Source organism: Dasypus novemcinctus, chromosome 3, assembly GCF_030445035.2.
Source record: "Dasypus novemcinctus isolate mDasNov1 chromosome 3, mDasNov1.1.hap2, whole genome shotgun sequence".
Taxonomy (NCBI): domain Eukaryota; kingdom Metazoa; phylum Chordata; class Mammalia; order Cingulata; family Dasypodidae; genus Dasypus; species Dasypus novemcinctus.
Genome location: NC_080675.1, coordinates 153881430 through 153899409, shown reverse-complemented (window position 1 = coordinate 153899409; position 17980 = coordinate 153881430). Strand labels below are relative to the sequence as shown.

Below are 17980 nucleotides of genomic sequence, written 5' to 3'. Positions count from 1 at the left end.
CACCAGCCCAGGTCACGAGGACTGTGAACCAGGTGCCCATACAGCCAGCGCCTTCACTCCTACAAGCTCTAGAAACCTGAAGCCTCTAATGTTTGCCCCTACTTTGTGGTCTCCGTGGGAGCCGACCTGGAGGTCCCTGGTTGGCTGGGACACAGAAGACACTCTCCATGGCTGCAGAAGCCACGCCCACCCCAGCAAATAGGACAGCTCCTGAAATCTTTGAATTTCTTACTGCCTTTCCAAAGCACTTATGTATTCTATTCAAGGTATCTGAAGGGTTTATAAAAATTAGTATAAAACCTCTGGTATACAGAGTCAGGGGTGGGGATAAACTCTTTCCCAGAATAATCATATTTTCTGAAACACTGCAAGGAAATCCTCCCTGTGTTTAACATTGCCTATTTATTTAAAAAAAAAAAAGCCTACTGACAGGGTATACAGACATTATACTGGTCAAGAAAAGAATAAAAGGTTTGAGGCATGCAAAAAATACTTAATACCAAAAGTACTAAAGTAAATTATGTTTTATTTACTCATGCAGTTGGTCAGTGTGACTAAGACCTATCCATCCTGGCTGAGGACACAAAGGGACATTAGACAACTGCCTCTGCCTCAAGCCTGGAAGGTCCAGTTAAGAGAGCTGCCTTGTGGTCAGCTAAGGTTAGGAGATGATGCTTAGCACCTTCAAGGTTCCCAGAAGTCTTGATACAAAGGAGCAGTTTAGTCTTGTTTAACCCAACATCTCCTGAACTCATCTGACTACAGAATTCCCTCTCTCCTTTTTGGTAAAGCCAATTAATGTACAGCAGAGCTGGCATTACCTGGAACCACCAGTCCTGATGGCTTATTAAAATGCAGACACTGGGTGCCTAGTCCAGAGGTGGGGCCAGGGCACCTCCGTTCTTACTGTGCCCCCTTTCACCCTCCAGGTGATTCTGACATAGCCCACCTGGCGTTGGGAATGCTTTTGGGAAACCCTGGTCTAGTGGACCTTTACTTTCTAAAGCATACAGAAGGGAAACCGTACCAAGAGCTACTCACAAGGTGGCGCTGCAGGATCATGCAAGCCAGATAGGTGGGTCCTGGCGGCTTCTGCCGTGGTACCCCAGGAAAGGGGGTCTAGCTGGCTCGGTGGGCTCTTGCCAGGCCTAGCACCCCCTTGTATCTGTTATCCTGGCAGCACCAACAATCTAGCACAAAACTGGCAGGGGTGGAGCAGCATCAGTCTTTGGAACCAAGCTGCTCTCAACACAGCGTTAGTTTTTGGCATGAGGGAGTTCATTTAATGTTATTCTTAGTAATTGTGACTCACTATGAGATTAAAAAAAGTTCTCCAGGCTCATCTTAGGACTCAGAATCAATCTTCCATGGGTAAATGTTTTTCTCAGATATCGTTTTTTAATTTGGCAAAAATTAGGTAACTTTGTTGGTATATTAATAAGCCTGAAAATATAAAAACAAACTCCCCAAATAAAAGATCGCCCAAACAGTGACGACACCTGGGAAACCAGGTATGACTCAGCCAGCACCCTATGCTCCCAATGTCCACCTCCCCAGCACCTGTGGCCTCCAGGGTCCTCATCCGGGGCCATCACCCTAGCCCCAGATGCTTGCCTGCTGCACCACCTGCCCTGCAACTCCTCCGGCTGACCTGTGGCCTGGGGGCTGCCCAACTGCTTCTCACCACATCCACCCAAGGGCACACTCTTGGGGAGCAGCAACTGGGCTCCCTTTCCATCAGGTAAGCCTGAGTGTTTTTCAAGTATGCTGTGACCCATCAATGGATCCGAAAATCAATTGAGTGAGTCATGACAAATATTTAAAATGAATGATACAGAACATAATAGAAAATTTTGAAGTACCTAGCAAAGATTTTTGGCAAGAACTGGAAACATTTCAAATTCTTGTTTCAGTTTTACACACTCTAATATGAGTGTCCTAGATTGTGATATGTGTACTTATTATGGGTTGTAGTCAAAAAAGTTTGAAAACATTAATATGCCCCAAATATTTCTAGAGAAAGGAGTCATTTGGCTTTCCCATACACGCACAAATCTTTTGCAGAAATCCACTCCTGCACAGGAGATGGCAGCTCACAGTGCCTGGACAGTTCAGAGCGAGGGGCTGTCCTCATCTGTCAAGCCAGCAGCTAGGACATGGAAGCCCCTGGTGACAATATGCTTAACCTGCAGTGGTACCCCTGGAAAACGGGACGCCAGCAACCAGAGCCACAGCCATCTCCACCTACCCCAAGCTCCTGCAGCCACCAAGTATGGTCCAGCGGCAATATGAACACCAGGGAAGCCAAGAAGGGGCAGTAACCATGTGGCTGGAGAGGAATGACATGGTTCCTGAACACTCAGCTGCCCAGGCCAGGAACCTGGGGGGGATTCCAAATTTAGATTCCTCCCTCCTTATTCTCTGCAGTGTGCTCCCTCGCCTCGATCTCTGGGAGCACTAGGCTCCAAGACACCATCCCTTCTCACCTGGGCCCCTCTAACAAGCATCATCCCGTTGCAGCTTCCAGTCCTGCCCCAATCTGATACATCCTTCTCTTCCTGAGTCCTGCAGTGACTTTCCAATGAAGTCCTGAACAGAGCCTACAAGAGCCTTCCCAGGCTGGCCCTGCTGCACTCAGCCTCCATCCCAGCTGCTCTCCTTGCCCTCCAGTCACATATGCACCTGCCCGGCTGAACCACTGCTACAGGTCCCCGGATTGCACATGTTCCCATCTCTGCTGTGGTGTTCCTGAAGTCCTTGTGCTTGGTCACCCCCCTTTACTGCCTACCTCCTAGCCCTCAGTTCACCTAGCCTTTCCCCTGCACTTCCCAGACTCTGGCCTGAGCTTTCTTCTATCACAGCACTGATCATAGCACTGCCATTATTAGCCCCCACGCCCAAGTTCTTCAAGGACAAGGGCTGCTCCTCACCAATTATCCCCAGTGCATGGCACAGAACCTGCCACATGGTAGATACTCGGTAAGCACTTGGTAGATGACTAAAATGCTGATTTTGGTTGTTGGTATTTACATTTGTGAGATAAAGGACAAAACACCGGGAAGCAGACGTGGCTCAACGGATAGAGCATCTGTCTACCATATGGAGGTCCAGGGTTCAATCCCCAGGGCCTCCTGACCCATGCGGTGAGCTGGCCCACGTGCAGTGCCACTGCCGCTCGCAAGGAATGTCACGCAGGGGTGCCCCCGCGTAGGGGTGCCCCACGCGCAAGGAGCGCACCCTGCAAGGAGAGCTGCCCCACATGAAAAAAAAGTGCAGCCTGCCCAGCAGTGGGGCTGCACACACAGACAGCTGAGACAGCAAGATGACGCAACAAAAGAGATGCAGTTTCCCGGTGCCACCTGGTAATGCAAGCAGACGCAGAAGAACACACAGCGAATGGACATAGAAAGCAGACAATAGGGGGGAAGAGGAGAGAAATAAATAAAAAATAAATCTTTTTTTAAGAAAAAGGATACAACACCTACCCCTAGTCTTGGGAAGGCCACCTGGTGTTCACATACTCCTTCCCATTTCTTTCACTGGAAAGTAACCCCCACCCCCACCCCCACCCATGCACACACAGCACAGACAGGATGGCTCTGAGTTGAAAGAGAGCAAGAGGAGGCTTGTTCTCGAGAGAGAGGGTAGGATTCCTGCTCTCTATGATGCCTGGCAAGTCCCCCAAGTCCTCACCTAGCATCGAGAATAGTGCGAGTGAAGTAACGGAGATACTTGAATATGGACATCGAGTCTTGCAATTTCAGAATATCCTCTTCCTTGTACTTAAAAAGTGCCAGGGCAAAACGGAAAATCACCTGTGGGAAGGACAGGAAAATCTGTAAGTAGAGAAACACCAGCCTGGACTTGAGAGTTCCGGGAGTGTGTGCAGCCTGCCCCTGGGGAAGGCCATTTAGCAGCTGGCATGGTCTCCTCCCTGGGGGCAGGAACTTGACCTAAGATGAAATTCCACTTTCCAGGGCAAGACCCCTTTTTTAGAGAAAAATTAACTACGGTGGTCTTCAACAGCACTGTAGCCGAGACTACAAAATCTCCGAATAGAGCAGACCTCTGTGAAACCCTTTCACATTCAGCTAACATTTCTAGTCAATCAAGTACAAGGAATTAGAAATAATTTTAAATAAAATCAAAACCAGGGTTTTTTGAGTCTGAAACTCTTTGAAAATTTCCCTTCCAGATACAGTTTCTATGTCAACTAGTGAACTAGGGTCTGATTTATTGACTTTTGAATGTGGTAAAAGTGAATCCTTCTTTTTTACTGGTTTGTTTTTGGGGGTACTGAGTTTGACGTTAGAGGGAATGGACTCCTGGAGGCTTGCAAGTTCAAGCAGCATTGAAACAAAGAGCTTTCCCCACATCTAGGGCCTTGGGTGGTTGGGTGGCCTGTACCAACCTGCACTTTTCCTTATTTAGAAAGCATTATTTACAGGGTTTCAAAAAGTCTTCTTTCCCTTATCATGCTACCTATGAACCAACAGGAAACGCTGTGTCAACTCTGACTGAGAATTCCTTTTAATAACAGACTGAATTAAAAAGTTTCTAAGGTGAATAAAGCAGGGGACAATACATACACTCAAACTTAGTTGGTGGGAGTATAAATTGGCAAGATCCCTCTGCAGGACAATTTGGCAATATTTATGAAAACTACAGATGCACCTATCCTTGACCCAGCATGTCTACTTCTAAGACTAAACCTAGAGATGCACTGGCATTTGAATAGAAAGACAATTATAAGGATGGTCACTGCAGCACAGCTCCAAAAGGCAAGAGACTGGAAACAACCTAAGCGTCCATCACTGGGGAGCTGTTATATAAATTTCTATTTCATTTATAAAAGGAAATCCTTGAAAAGTTTAAAAAAATGAGGCTGATTGTAACTATCTCCAAGATATAAAAATAAGGTTGGATTTAAATACATAAAATACCTTGAAAAAGATACATAATAAACTTAGAAGAGCAACCAGAAGTCTGGAGGAGGGGATTAGGGGTGTAGCAATCTCCTTTTTACTGTATACCCTTAGTCACAGGGGTTTAATTTACACATACATATTTTACTTACTCGACAACTGATTTTTAAAAACCTTAGACTGGTGGGGGCGCGGTACGGGCCGCAAGGCTCAGATTGGCTCCTGAGTTCATTCCCTGGTATCCTCTGCGTATCGTGCCTCTGGGCCTCTACCGCCTTTCATCTGTGCAACGGGGATGACACCACCATCCATTTTACATGAAACAAACCATCAAAGCTCCCACTGTCTGGCACAGGGCTTGGCACTGACTAAATGTTTTTGAAGAAAGAGCAAATGATTGCTCTTTCCCAAACTTCCAGAGGCACACTGCTGAAATCACTTTGGCACTGTGGCGACTCTCATAGGTTCTAGGGAAGCTGGGTACTCTGCTGCTGATAATGCTGCCAAAAGCATCAAGAGTGTGTGTCTGAAAACAGGTCAGCTGGGCAAACCTACCTTTGGTCCCTCGTAAAGGAAAGAGTCCCATATTTTAAAGAGGATGTCACTAACAACACTATCCACAAACACCACCAGAAACCAGTTGAACGTGATGAGGGTGTAGTCAACTTTGTACTGTTCAAAGTGGGCATGCAAGCGAGGCAGCTTCTCACTCAGGAGGTCTCTGAACACCCGCTGGTCCACCTGGAGAGGGAGCAAAGGGGAAAAGTATATGGGTCCACCACAAGGGGCAAACAAATGAGGATGGATGGTCGTTCTGAGAATCCTGGGGGCATGAGGCCCATCATAACGCATACAGCACAGTTGTTCCAAACACTTGCTGTGGGGGTCTTACCAGAGAGACAGACCAGTCTACGCCCCAGAAGGAGCTGGCTGAACACACCGCAGGTGTACATCAAGGGATCGCTGAATGTGGAGGAACAAATGAAGGATTCCCACCCCCCTTTCAATGGGGCACGGGGGGTGTCTGTAGCCTGAAAACAGCTCCTATACTCAAAATGCCCTGTGAGAAACAGGCAGCTGTAAAGAGCATTAGAACAGACAGTTATGCTGATACAAAAGGTCATAAACCTGAGTCCTGGGCATGGAAGTTTTGAGGCAAGGAGAAAGCATGGCATTTCCATACCCCATCAACAAGTATTTACTGGGCTATATGGGGGCAGCAAAGGGGGCAAGGGCTCAGAAGGCAGACAGACCTGAGTTTGAATCTCAGCTCTACCACTTACTAGCTGGGAAGATTATGTTCCTAACAGCTCTGTGTCTCATCTGGAAAACAGTTAATAATATCTACTTTACAAGGAGGCTGGAGACAGGGAGCCTGGCTGGAGGTCCTGCCAGTCCAGGACAGGGGCGATGAGGATCTGAACCATGTGGGGTGGTACAGACAGAGAGGGGCACATGGATTCAAGAACATTTTTGTAGAACTTAAAAAAAACCTTTTCTATTAGAGGCAGTGAAAAGAGGGTGCTCAGAATTGCTGGCCTCTGACCTGGGACATGGAGGAGGCAGAGGTAGGGTCCCCTGAGGCAGGGAGCACAGGAATTCAGGCTGGGCTGGGGGGGCAGGGATGGGGACTGGGCTGTGCTGGTGCTCAAAGGGCAGCTCCACCAAAATACTTGCAGGGCCCAGGAGAATGAGGCTGAGGTTCCCAGGAAGTGGTGGGACCAGCTGAGAGTAGAAGCCAGCTCCCCAAGCACTGAAGGCAACAGGGATGAACTGCCACTTCTATAAGAAGTATGGAAAGATGTGAACCTTATCAGTGAATACTAAGAATCATTATAAATTGTCCTCTCATAACTTAAACTAGCACAACCATTTTGGAGTACAATTTGGTAGTATCCACATACCCTACTGCAAGTTCACCCCTAGGAAAATATCCCAGAAACACTTGCAAATGTGTCAAAGGAGAAACGTGCAAGGAAATACTAAAGGGTGTTCTACAGCCTGAAAAGAAAAGACAGGAGAAAGAGGCATTGAAGAGAGTCTAGAAATGAAGATTATATCAGTAAAAGTAACTAATAGTGTCAAAAGAGTAGTAAAAATATGACAGATAAAACCCAAATATTTAGGAATAAATTTAACTAACGATGTAAGGCACTTGTTTTCAGAAAACTACAACTCATTGTTAAATCAAAAAAGATCTAAATAATTGAAAGAATATTCCATGCTCATTGACTGAAAGCCTAATTATCATTAAGATATCAATTCTCCTTAAATTGATATAGAGATGCAATGCAGTCCTGATAAAAAATTCCACCAGCATTTAAAAAATAAATGGAAAGTATGATTATTAAATCTATTTTGAAGGGTAAGGATCCTGAATAGCCAAAAACCAGCTTAAAAAGGAAAAATGAAGTTGGAAGACTCTCACTTCCAGACTTTAATATTCATATTACCTAGCTTGTGGTAAAAAAACAGCATGGTACTGGCATAAAGAAAAACATGTTGACCAACAGAACCAACCTGATGGTTCAGAAACAGACCCTCACATCTATGGTCAAGTAATTTTTGACTAGCCAGTCAAACCCACCCAGCTGAGGCAGAACAGTCCACTCAACAAATGGTGCTGGGAGAACTGGATATCCATAGCCAAAAGAAGGAAAGCAGACCCCTATCTCACATCTATACAAAAATTAACTCAAAATGGGTAAAAAATCTAAATATAAAACCAAGAATCATAAAACTTCTGGAAGAAAATGTAGGAAATTATCTTCAAGACCTGGTGTTAGGTAGTAAATCCTTAAAGGGGTAAGAGGAGGACTGAGATAGACTACTGATGTTTAATGTATGTAGAAGTTTTAATTAACTTTACTGTAAAAGTGTGGAAATGTACAGAATTGATGGTAAAACATTCTAGTGAGTAACAGCTGGTTTATAAATGGGAATGGGGCTGAAAGGCATAGTCCAGGGATGTAAACTCCAATTGACAAAAAGCTTGAGGATAATCTAGGGACTGAATAATACAGTAAACCCAGAGGTGGATGAGAATTGTGGTTGCTGGTACAGATGTAAGAATGTCTGCTAGAGCAGATGTACATCACTTTTGCAGACTGGTAGGAATGTGGAGAAACATGAGAAAATATAACTGGAGTGACCTATGGACTGTGGTTAACAATAATGTAATATTCATGCATCTATGCCAAAGATGTACTGTGCTGATAATGGGGGAGTATGGAAAAATTGTGCCAAATGTACCTGGTAATAATCTGATGATATTACATCATAATCTGTAACAAAAGTTCCACCACAGTGTGATGTGTGGATGGAGGAATGTTGTATGGGAACTCTGCACATCTGCATGATTGTTTTGTAAGTTTACAACTTCTGTCATAAAAATATATTTCAAAAATAATAATAGGGTAGGTTGGGGGGAAATATACCAAATGTAAGATAAGGACTATAGTTAGTGGTAAGATTTTGACTATATTCTTTCATAATTTGTAATAAATGTCTCATAAAAATGCAAAGTGGGGAAACGGACTTTGGCCCAGTGGCTAGGGCGTCCGTCTACCACATGGGAGGCCCGCGGTTCAAGCCCCAGGCCTCCTTGACCTGTGTGGGGCTGGCCCATGTGCAGTGCTGATGCGCGCAAGGAGTGCCGTGCCACACAGGGGTGTCCCCCGCGTGGGGGAGCCCCACGCGCAAGGAGTGTACCCGTAGGGAGAGCCGCCCAGCGCGAAGGAAAGTGCAGCCTGCCGAGGAATGGCGCCGCCCACACTTCCCCTGCCGCTGACGACAACAGAAGCAGACAAAGAAACAAGACGCAGCAAAAAGACATAGAAAACAGACAACCGGGGGAGGGGAGGGGAGTTAAATAAATAAATAAAAAATAAATCTTAAAAAAAAAAATGCAAAGTGTTGGTGGAGGGTTGATGGTTGGGACCCTTGTATGATGTTATGCATGTTTGCTTTGTAAGTTCATAACTTTTACTATACCTTTATTGTTTATGTATGTTCACATATAAATGATATACTACTACTACTACTAATAATAATAATAGGGTGGGTTGGGGGAAAAACATACCAAATATAAGAGTCTTTGGTTAGTAGTAATATTTTGAAGATGCTCTTTAATTGTTAAAAATGTTTCACAACAGTGCAAGGTATTGGTGGTACAGTGAAGTATGAGAGGCCTGTATGATGTTTGTTTTGTAAGTTCACAACTATTAATGTACACTATTGTTTATGTATGTTTATGTATGAATGATATACTTCAATAAATGAAAAAACAAAACAAAACAACAAAACACATGTACAAACCCCTAACGGACCCATATCTACACAGTGAACATAAGAAAAGCACATATGGGAACAATAAACACATGCTGAGGACTGCAGGTACCTCTGTGAGGGGAGAGGGACATGGGACCAGGGAAGGGGTACAAAGCATACTTTAACTGCACTTTCAACCTCAATTTTTTATTTTGTAAAAAAGAGAAAAAGGATTTAAATAAAATATGGCAAAATATTAAGATCTGGTAAAGCTGAGTAGTGGGAACATGGGTGTTATGGTATTTTCTATACTTTTATTCAAATATTTCATAATTCTTGAAAAGGAAATCAATTGATCAAAGCTATAAATTGATCAAATCAGAGTATTTCATTTATTTATAAATTTTGTGCACTGGAATTTCTCAAGTATCAATAAGCACTTCTATCCATTTTTTCAGCTTTTTAAAGAGTGAATTCTGTGCAGATGTTAACTTTTGTGTTTCCATAATATCCTAAGTACAAGTCCTCCGCATGTTTTAAGCCATCTTGTATACTGACATTCTCCTTTTCTTATGTTTTGAATTAATTTCAGCCAGGAATGCTTGCCCTAACTTAATAAACAATGTCAATCAACCCAAGACAACAGCAGTATCCAACTGCACATAAGTTGACTTAGGATAAAAGGTGTGATACTTCTTGGGATTACTGGAACACTAAACTAGACACAATCTAGAGAAATATTAAAATGAAATTTTAAAATGTGCTTTAGGACAATCGAAAAGTTTTTAAAGTCAATTCTTTTCTCTTGTTTGAAGTTTTGTTTTTCTTTATAAAGAAGATTTCAAAATAAAAAATGTTCAAAAAAGCATGGTTAAATAGTTTCAAGTAGGCATTAATGGAAGAAAGGTCATTAAAAATGCTACAAGGCAAAATTCTTTAAAAAGCAAAAAGCATTGTTTTTTAGAAAAAAATGATTCTGCAAAAAGTTATACAATCACCCTAGGGTGAGTGGAGGACAATAAAATCCAAGAATTCATGGTTGGGAACATGCACTTTTGAAGAATTTATCTCAAATAAGAATAAGACAAATTTTAAGGTACAGACTGGCTGAAAATGAATTATAGTTAATTTTGCTTAAGGACTTTTGAAAAACAAAGTAAAACTGTGTAAGAGTTACAAAACCACCCCCTTGCAGAAAGTATCAACCTCTCATCATCTCAGCCACATACTCCCCTCCCCTGCTCCATAAAATTCTGACAAGTGGACAAAACACTAAAGGCACTTTAAAAGTTGTTTAGCCAACCAAGGTGCTCACAAGATACCCCTGAATGACAATCCATTCTCAATGTTCCCTTTGGTCAGCTCAGCTGGAAGCCCTGCTCCTCTCTCCTAGCTCACACCTATGTGTTCTCCCACTGAATTCTTTCTACAGGGCACGGAGTCAGTAGCACTCATTTGCAAAGGCACTGCTTTTCGGCTTGTATTATTCCATTCCTCGACACTCAAGCAATAACTGCATATTTGCACCTACTTTGTGCCTGGCACTGGCTGGTGCTGGGACCACAGGTATGAGAGGGAATAGGCAGCTGCAGTTAAGGAGCTACACACTAGCAAGGGAGACAGACGGCTGATCCAGGGACCAAGTGATGATGGTGCAATGCACTCTCCCTGGAGAGTCAGGGCTGAAGACATTGGAAGGGAACAGCCTATAAGCTGCCTTGAAGTGGGAGGTGGCTGCATGCACACTTGTCTTCTCCTCGTCAGGCGGTAGACTGTGCCTCATTGTCCAGGCTGCAGGGTGTTTGGCAGAAGGCTGAGTGTGGAGCAGGCTGCCAGGGAACACTTGCTCAGGCCACTGTTTCAGCCCCTGCTCACACTAAGCTTGGAGGACAAGGAATGACTGTGTCATTCATCTCTGTGTCCTCAGAACCTAGCAAGGCCAGGCAGACAACGGGCACTCAAATGATGGAATGAATGGAAAACTGGCGAGCATCTGGACTGCAGGAGCAGTATGCAAGAGTCTCAGGGCTGTGGTTCTGGCAGGCAGCAGTCTGACGGACAGTTTACAAAGCACAGTGCTGAAGGCTGGCTGCACATACAAAACTATCCCTATTTTAGGACTAGCTTTATAGAATGTCCATCAATAGGAGAATCATTAAATTATATGCATTCACCTGATGGAATATTATAGTCATCAAACATAATACTTAAAAAGTATATAAGAAGATGTTCATGCTCTAATGTGAACTAGCCAGGATACATCATGCTCTCAATTTGGATACCTATATGTACAAAAAGAAAAAAAAAAAAAAAAAGAAAAAAAAATATATATACTGGTAGGCAAACAGGTGATTTTCATTTTCTTCTATCTATATTGTCTGAATTCTCTTTAGTGAGCATCTTTTACCTTTATAATCAGAAAAAGTCTAAGAATTTAAATTTATGTTTATGGGACAATTTGATGCAAATTTTATCTTAAATCCATATACTTAAAAATAGGTCTTCTTCCTTTGTCTAAAATAATATTAGTGTTTGCATTTTATGTTTTCAGGCATTTGGTTAAACTCTTACGCATCATCTGAATTCGACATCAAACAATCTATATGAGGTAGGTATTAACCTCCTCTTACAGCTGGGGAAACTGAGGCCTGGGGATATTAAGTGGTATGTCCAAGCTCCACAGCTCACCAGAGAGAGGGCTGGCTCTGCACCAGCTATGTGATGCCTCAGGCCAAGCTCCTAACCAATGTGGTCTATCATAGCTCCAGGGAATTTAGGAAGGTCAGTGCTTCGGTTTTTTCTTATTCTGAAAAACCGAGTCACATGAGATTTTAAATTTGGGTCTTTAAAGCTATTAGCTTTCAGTTGCCCATTAACACATAATAGTTTCTTTAAAGACCACTTTAATCCCACACAAATGTAACTGCTACCTCTTTCCACATCTGTTTATTTCCTAGTTTACACACTATTGAGACAGAAAAAAAGCAGGTATGTAGGTAAATTAGTAAAATGAAATGTTCACAGGGAGACCAGATGAGCGTCTCCTGAAATCAATCGACATCTGTAAAGCTGGGACAGGAGACCCTGGGAGAAGGCTGTGGGGAAGATTCACCTGCAAGGCCAGAGTTCAATATCATTGCACCCTGCTCCTGAGATGTTCTCGAAGGCAGCAAGCAGAGTGGGGCAAGCTTGGTTCCAGAACTGGAGAAGTGGGTAAGTGAAGTTAGGAAAACAGGAGAGGAGTCAGTGGTGAGGGTGACAGAAGATAAGAGGAGGGACAAACACAAGACCAGGTGGGTGGTAGTGATAAAAATCAGTGAGTACAGGGATTCAGCAGGAAAGGCAAGAGGAGTTGTGCAGAAAGACAACCAGTGAGTTGGAGGGGTGGGTGGTATAGATGGTAACAGGAGCCACTAATGAGGTGTCCCCATCCAAGGTAGAATGCAAATATAAAGCACCAGAAAAATAGAAATCACTCTACATACTTGAAATAGAAGAATTTTATCCAAGTAACTGGCTCCACCGGTAAAAGAAAAGCTGAGAAGTCAAAGAGCTACTGGTAAGGCAGTGGGAGATTAGCAAGGGCAGGAAGCCACTGCCAGCCCCTACCTAAGGGAGGAGGCGAGCTCCCTTGCTGGAATGGAGGACCCACCAAGTAGGAGCTGCAGCCACAGAGGAAATAAAGCCACTGGAAGAGGTAGTGCCCAGGACAGAGCGTGAAGGAAGAAATACCTTCAACTCCATTCTGCATCCTCCAGGCTCCTGTCAGTGCCTCCCACTGGCTGAAGCAGGAACCTGGTAAAGAGCCTGTCGGTCAGCCCTTGTCATCCCAAGTGGAGCAGGGAAGAGCAAAGAGTGGACCGGGGAGCAAGCACTGGCCTGAATCTGGAGAAGCAAACAGGTAGCAGGCACCAGCACAGCTGTGGTTAAGAGAGAGAAAGGCTCTTGGGTGAGACATGACTGCAGGTGAGACCCACGAGAAGGGTGGCCAGCCAGGAAGCAGAGAAAGGGGCCTTATGGAAGCTTGCTCAGCAGCAGCCCCGTTCAGCCCTAGGAAGAGGTGCCCTGGGTCACAGAGCCAGGGCCATGCCAAGCACAGAGATAAAATCTCTGGGCTCTCCCAGCCCATGTCATCCTTGCCTATCCCCTGGCTTCAGACTCCAGGTGTGAGGGACATGAAATGCTGCAGGGAGGGGACTGACGGCCCCAGAGGCTGCCCCTCTGGACCCATCACCACATTCGTTCATTCACTGGGGCTGTGCTTCCCCATGGGCTGCTCCCAGCCAATGAGTGGGCATGACTCGGGGACTTAGGCAGCCCCATTCCTGTGAGATGCAGGAGCCTGGCCAATACTTTCTTGGAGCTATATGGAAGTCTGTGTCTTTTCCTACCCAGCCTCCTTCTTCCCCCTGGCCTGGGGTTCCCTTGATCCTCCACAGGTATTTCCTCTCATAATCTCTTGCACTTCTAACCCCTTCTTAGCATTTGGTTCTCGGGGAACCTGAGCCAGCACATCAGGCTTCCTAAGCACCCCAGATTATGACGGAGCCTCCCAGGTAGGACTCTCCCAGGGGCGGAAGGTACCAACAGTGAATGTAAATGCCAGGTCTGCAGGGCTGTGGGCCTCCTCACTGTGATTTAGCGATTAATGTATCAGTTTTCAGTGAGCTGAGCAGCTCCACCCACAGCTTCTGAGATGTGCCCTGCCTTGCTGGCCCCTTCTTCAGGGATCCGTCACTGAAATCATATACATGAAGCTCCCCCCACAAAAGCTTCATTCAGGGTCACATTTTAGCTATCAATCTACTAGTTGGTGATGGAAGCACGTTTTTTGACGTACCTGGGATCCTAAAAGAGTCTTTGTGTAATAGTCTCGAGGCATGAAAACTTCCACTATGGTAACTAGACACCAGAAAGCATCTTCTTGTTCTAGATACAGGAGGGCCACTGCCACCAACCTAGGAGCAAATGGAAAACAGGGTGATTGCAGGCAGCCTGAACCCAGACAGATGCACTGAAACCCAAGCATTGCGGGCAGACAGCACTCACTGTCTGCACAGACACAGCTGCCTTAGGTTGCTTTCTCTCTCATGGCCAAAACCACCTCCAATTCTCCCGTAAAGAACAGTAAGTATTATTTGGCAAGTGAGGCATTTTCAAATTTTTGAGAAGCAAAGTACACTTCCTCTTTTCACTTGGTCTTTGTTTAAAGAAGATCACATTGTTTCCCAATGATCAACTGGCCTTAATTTTACAAAAACTAGGATCTGTTTTCATTGTAAAATTTCTGCTAATGCAGCTAATTCTTGGAGTTCATTGTTCAAGAAGTTCCAACTAACCCTTTTATGCACATGAAATCCCAGAAGCAAATGCACACATGATGCTTAAAAATACTTTCCTGCTATCATTCTGCTTCTGTGCTGGAAGAATGATATGGGGCTTCAGATGAGAAACCATTCTGAGGGATCTTCCATAAGAAATGTGCCCACAGCACACACATGGGGTAGGAAAGGAGGCTGTCCTGTTACTGGGTCTCTATGGAAATTTGGGTTCAGATATTTGCATATTGTCAGTAATAAAAAGGTTACTTATTGAGTAATCCCACATACCCCAGGGATGGCTCTTGAGTGCCAGGGTGCCAGGGCAGAAGGATGGAAAGAAAGGCAAGGAGACAGAGAAGCATCTGTGTAGGCAGCTGAAATCCAAGAACCTCTGTCCATGACATTAAGCTTTTGTGCCTCACTCACAGAAAAGTCCCTGACACCTCTCTCAGAACTCATTATTTTTCTCCTTCCTTAGATACAATTTTAATGATTCATCTTAAATTAAAAGAATGAAAGAAAAAAGAAGACCTGAGGTAGGTGAGAAGGGGATGCCTCAAGTAAGCGTGAGAGTAAAAAGGTGACAATTGGCAGAGATGGAGGGGAAAAAAGGAAAAGGAGCACAGAAACCAAATCTACTGTACCCAAGGATGCCAGGAAAAGGGAAAGAGTCTGAAACCAGCAATGCCTTTGAGGACAGCACTTTAAATTACCTGATGTTCAATATGGTAGGCCTGAATCACCTAGAAAAGGCTAAAGTTCTTAAGTTCTGGGTACTCAGAAGGCACAGGCATGTACAAAATATTTTATGGAAAAAAAAAATTCCAGTAAGATTGTTAAAAATGAGAGGCATTAATATTGATGGGGGCAGAGGTGCAGGGGAAGTTTCAATTATCTGTAAAATTTATTTATGTGGCACTGATTCTATGAAAGTATCAGATATATGGAGCATCTCACCAGAATCCCTTAGGACTGAGATATTTTCACTTCTAGGAATTTTCATATTGAATATACAATGTGAATTGTGGATTTAAGCAAAGCAAGAATGCTTTGTTGGCAGTATCCTATTTAAAGGTTTTTTTTTTTCCCCTTTTAACAGAGACTTAGAATCTAGGAGTAGTTAAACTTCCTTTCACCTTCCAAGGGGTACAGAGAGAAGCTGCCCTCTCCTCTCCACTGCAGAGACAATGACTTGCTATAAACTATTTAGTTTCAGGTCTTAACCAAATAATGTTTCAGATTAAAAAGTTCCTCCTGCAATACTGTAATTTCAGCTGTAAATAGACAGCCTTTATCTGGAGGTCAATGTGTGGCACAGACCAGGATTTAAAAGGCCTATGAGCAGCTAGAATAAATGCCAGCATTCAAAACCTTGAGCTCATGCACTTAATTTATAGCAGAATTTCTAAAGTATGCACACAGGGCTTCTTCATTCTTGTTATATACATATTTCTAACAAGCTTGGTTACTTAATTTCACTACACAGAGAGGAATGGAAATGGAGAGTTACAACAACAGCAGTAAGTAGAAATAACAGACAGTGTATCAGCCAGGGAAGGAACAGAGAAGCTGTAAAAAGCAGTCACAAGCACTCAGAAAGTCCAGTGATGGGGACCTCAGTACCTCCCGAGGTCTCATCCCGTCTCAGCACAGCTTGGAACGTGAAGCCTAGATCATTGAGAAAAAGAGAGAAGCTTCTCAGTGTCCTCTGCTTCTGGAAGCAGGGAAGTATGCAAGACCTTGAGAAAGATTGTAACTCAAAAGAAAACAAGTTTGGACCCTTCAGGGGTTAGGTTTCAACCAGTGGAAAAATTGTTTGGGGCTACTCCTTGGTTCACAATGATGTCATACAAAGAGTGACAACCGGTTTTCATTTGATGCATAATAAACTAATGAAATCAAACTTCTGATCAAAAGCCAAATGTGATGAGAACAAATAGAAAAACAGAGGAACCAAGTTGTTTCTAATGACTTTGACTTTGATGTTCTTTCTGAAAGCATGTTTGCATCTCTCAATTACTGCATAGGTGAAACTAGTTCTTTCTCTTAATACTGTCTTTTCTTTGCCTCTCCAGGAGGGGAGGGAGCTTTCAGGCAGGGTTATCCTAATGACAATAGGGAGCATTCTGTGGGCTGAGCACCCACCTGTTTAGACCTTGGCAGTACCCAATATCTGGATTCCGCCAGGAGAAGGCAAGCAGGACATTGCGTAATTTCTGTATGCCTTCTGAAGTGGGGCAGGAGTAATGTTTGTTGTTGGGCAAAGTCCGCAGCAGGTCCAACTCGATCTGCTTGGAGGCTGGATTCTGTTTCTCGAGCGCCTTCTGAAGCAAGGTTTGGAAGTAACCAGGCTCAGTGCTGTCCTTGAACTTTTTCGTGTGAAGGTCTACACACCACTTCCAGACCTTGGAACGGTGCTCATGTGGAATTCCTGTACGGATCAGGTTTTTTAATTCTGGAGAGCACATCATCTCTCTGTTCACTGTGCTTGCAAAATAGTTTTCCCACTTGACCCCAGTGGAAACTTCTTGGTTTTCTGTGAGGTAGAGAGTCTTCAGGTCCAATGCTCGGACTTTGGCTACCAACTTCTCTTCCTCGTCATCCTCAGGTAGAGTTCTAAACCCATAGATATCATATTCACTGTTGATAAAAACAAAATGAAAAATTAAAATAATGTCTTGGAAAGAAGATCAATGAAACAGAACAGAGAACCTAGAAACCATCCCATGTATACGTGGCACTTTGATATAAGACACAGCGTTTCAAATCATTGAGGAAATAATGGACCTCTCAATAAACATGGCTGGGACAATCCATATAGGAAAAAAATTAGATTCCCTTTTTTTTTTTTAAAGATTTATTTATTTATTTATTTATTCCCCCTCCCTCCGCCCGGTTGTCTGTTCTCTGTGTCTATTTGCTGCGTCTTCTTTGTCCACTTCTGTTGTTGTTAGCTGCATGGGAATCTGTGTTTCTTTTTGTTGCGTCATCTTGTTGTGTCAGCTCTCCGTGTGTGCAGCACCATTCTGCAGCAGGCTGAATTTCCTTTCGTGCTGGGCGGCTCTCCTTATGGGGTGCACTCCTTGTGCGTGGGGCTCCCCTACGCGGGGAACACCCCTGCATGGCAGGGCACTCCTTGTGTGCATCAGCACTGCACATGGGCCAGCTCCACACGGGTCAAGGGGGCCCGGAGTTTGAACCGCGGACCTCCCACGTGGTAGACGGACGCCCTAACCACTGGACCAAGTCTGCTTCCCGAGATTCCTTTTTGATTCATGCAGAAAAACCAATTCCAGATGGATTAAAACCCAAAAAGTGAAAAGTATAAAAGAAGATATTGGCAAGCCCACAAAACAAGATCCCAAACAAGGTTGGTAAATTTGTCTACACTGATTTGTGTATTTAAATATCAGATGCATACACACATATATCTTTTATAATTAAAAAGATACATTTAAAAGAGAA

General features: G+C 44.0%; 1 protein-coding gene across 3 annotated transcripts in view; it reads right to left on the bottom strand.

Moving 5' to 3' along the window:
- The window catches only part of TBC1D2B (TBC1 domain family member 2B), a 122829-nt gene that overhangs the window by 4711 nt on the left and 100138 nt on the right, over positions 1 to 17980 (bottom strand). For 2 of the 3 annotated variants that reach the window (XM_058294598.2, XM_058294599.2), the window contains exons 9-12: positions 16661 to 17155; positions 14035 to 14152; positions 5481 to 5666; positions 3694 to 3815 (exon numbers count right to left, since the gene is read on the bottom strand). In XM_058294598.2, coding sequence (XP_058150581.1) covers positions 3694 to 3815; positions 5481 to 5666; positions 14035 to 14152; positions 16661 to 17155 — 921 coding nt within the window. The remainder of the gene's footprint in view (positions 1 to 3693; positions 3816 to 5480; positions 5667 to 14034; positions 14153 to 16660; positions 17156 to 17980) is intronic. The other variant, XM_058294601.2, reaches the window with a different exon arrangement.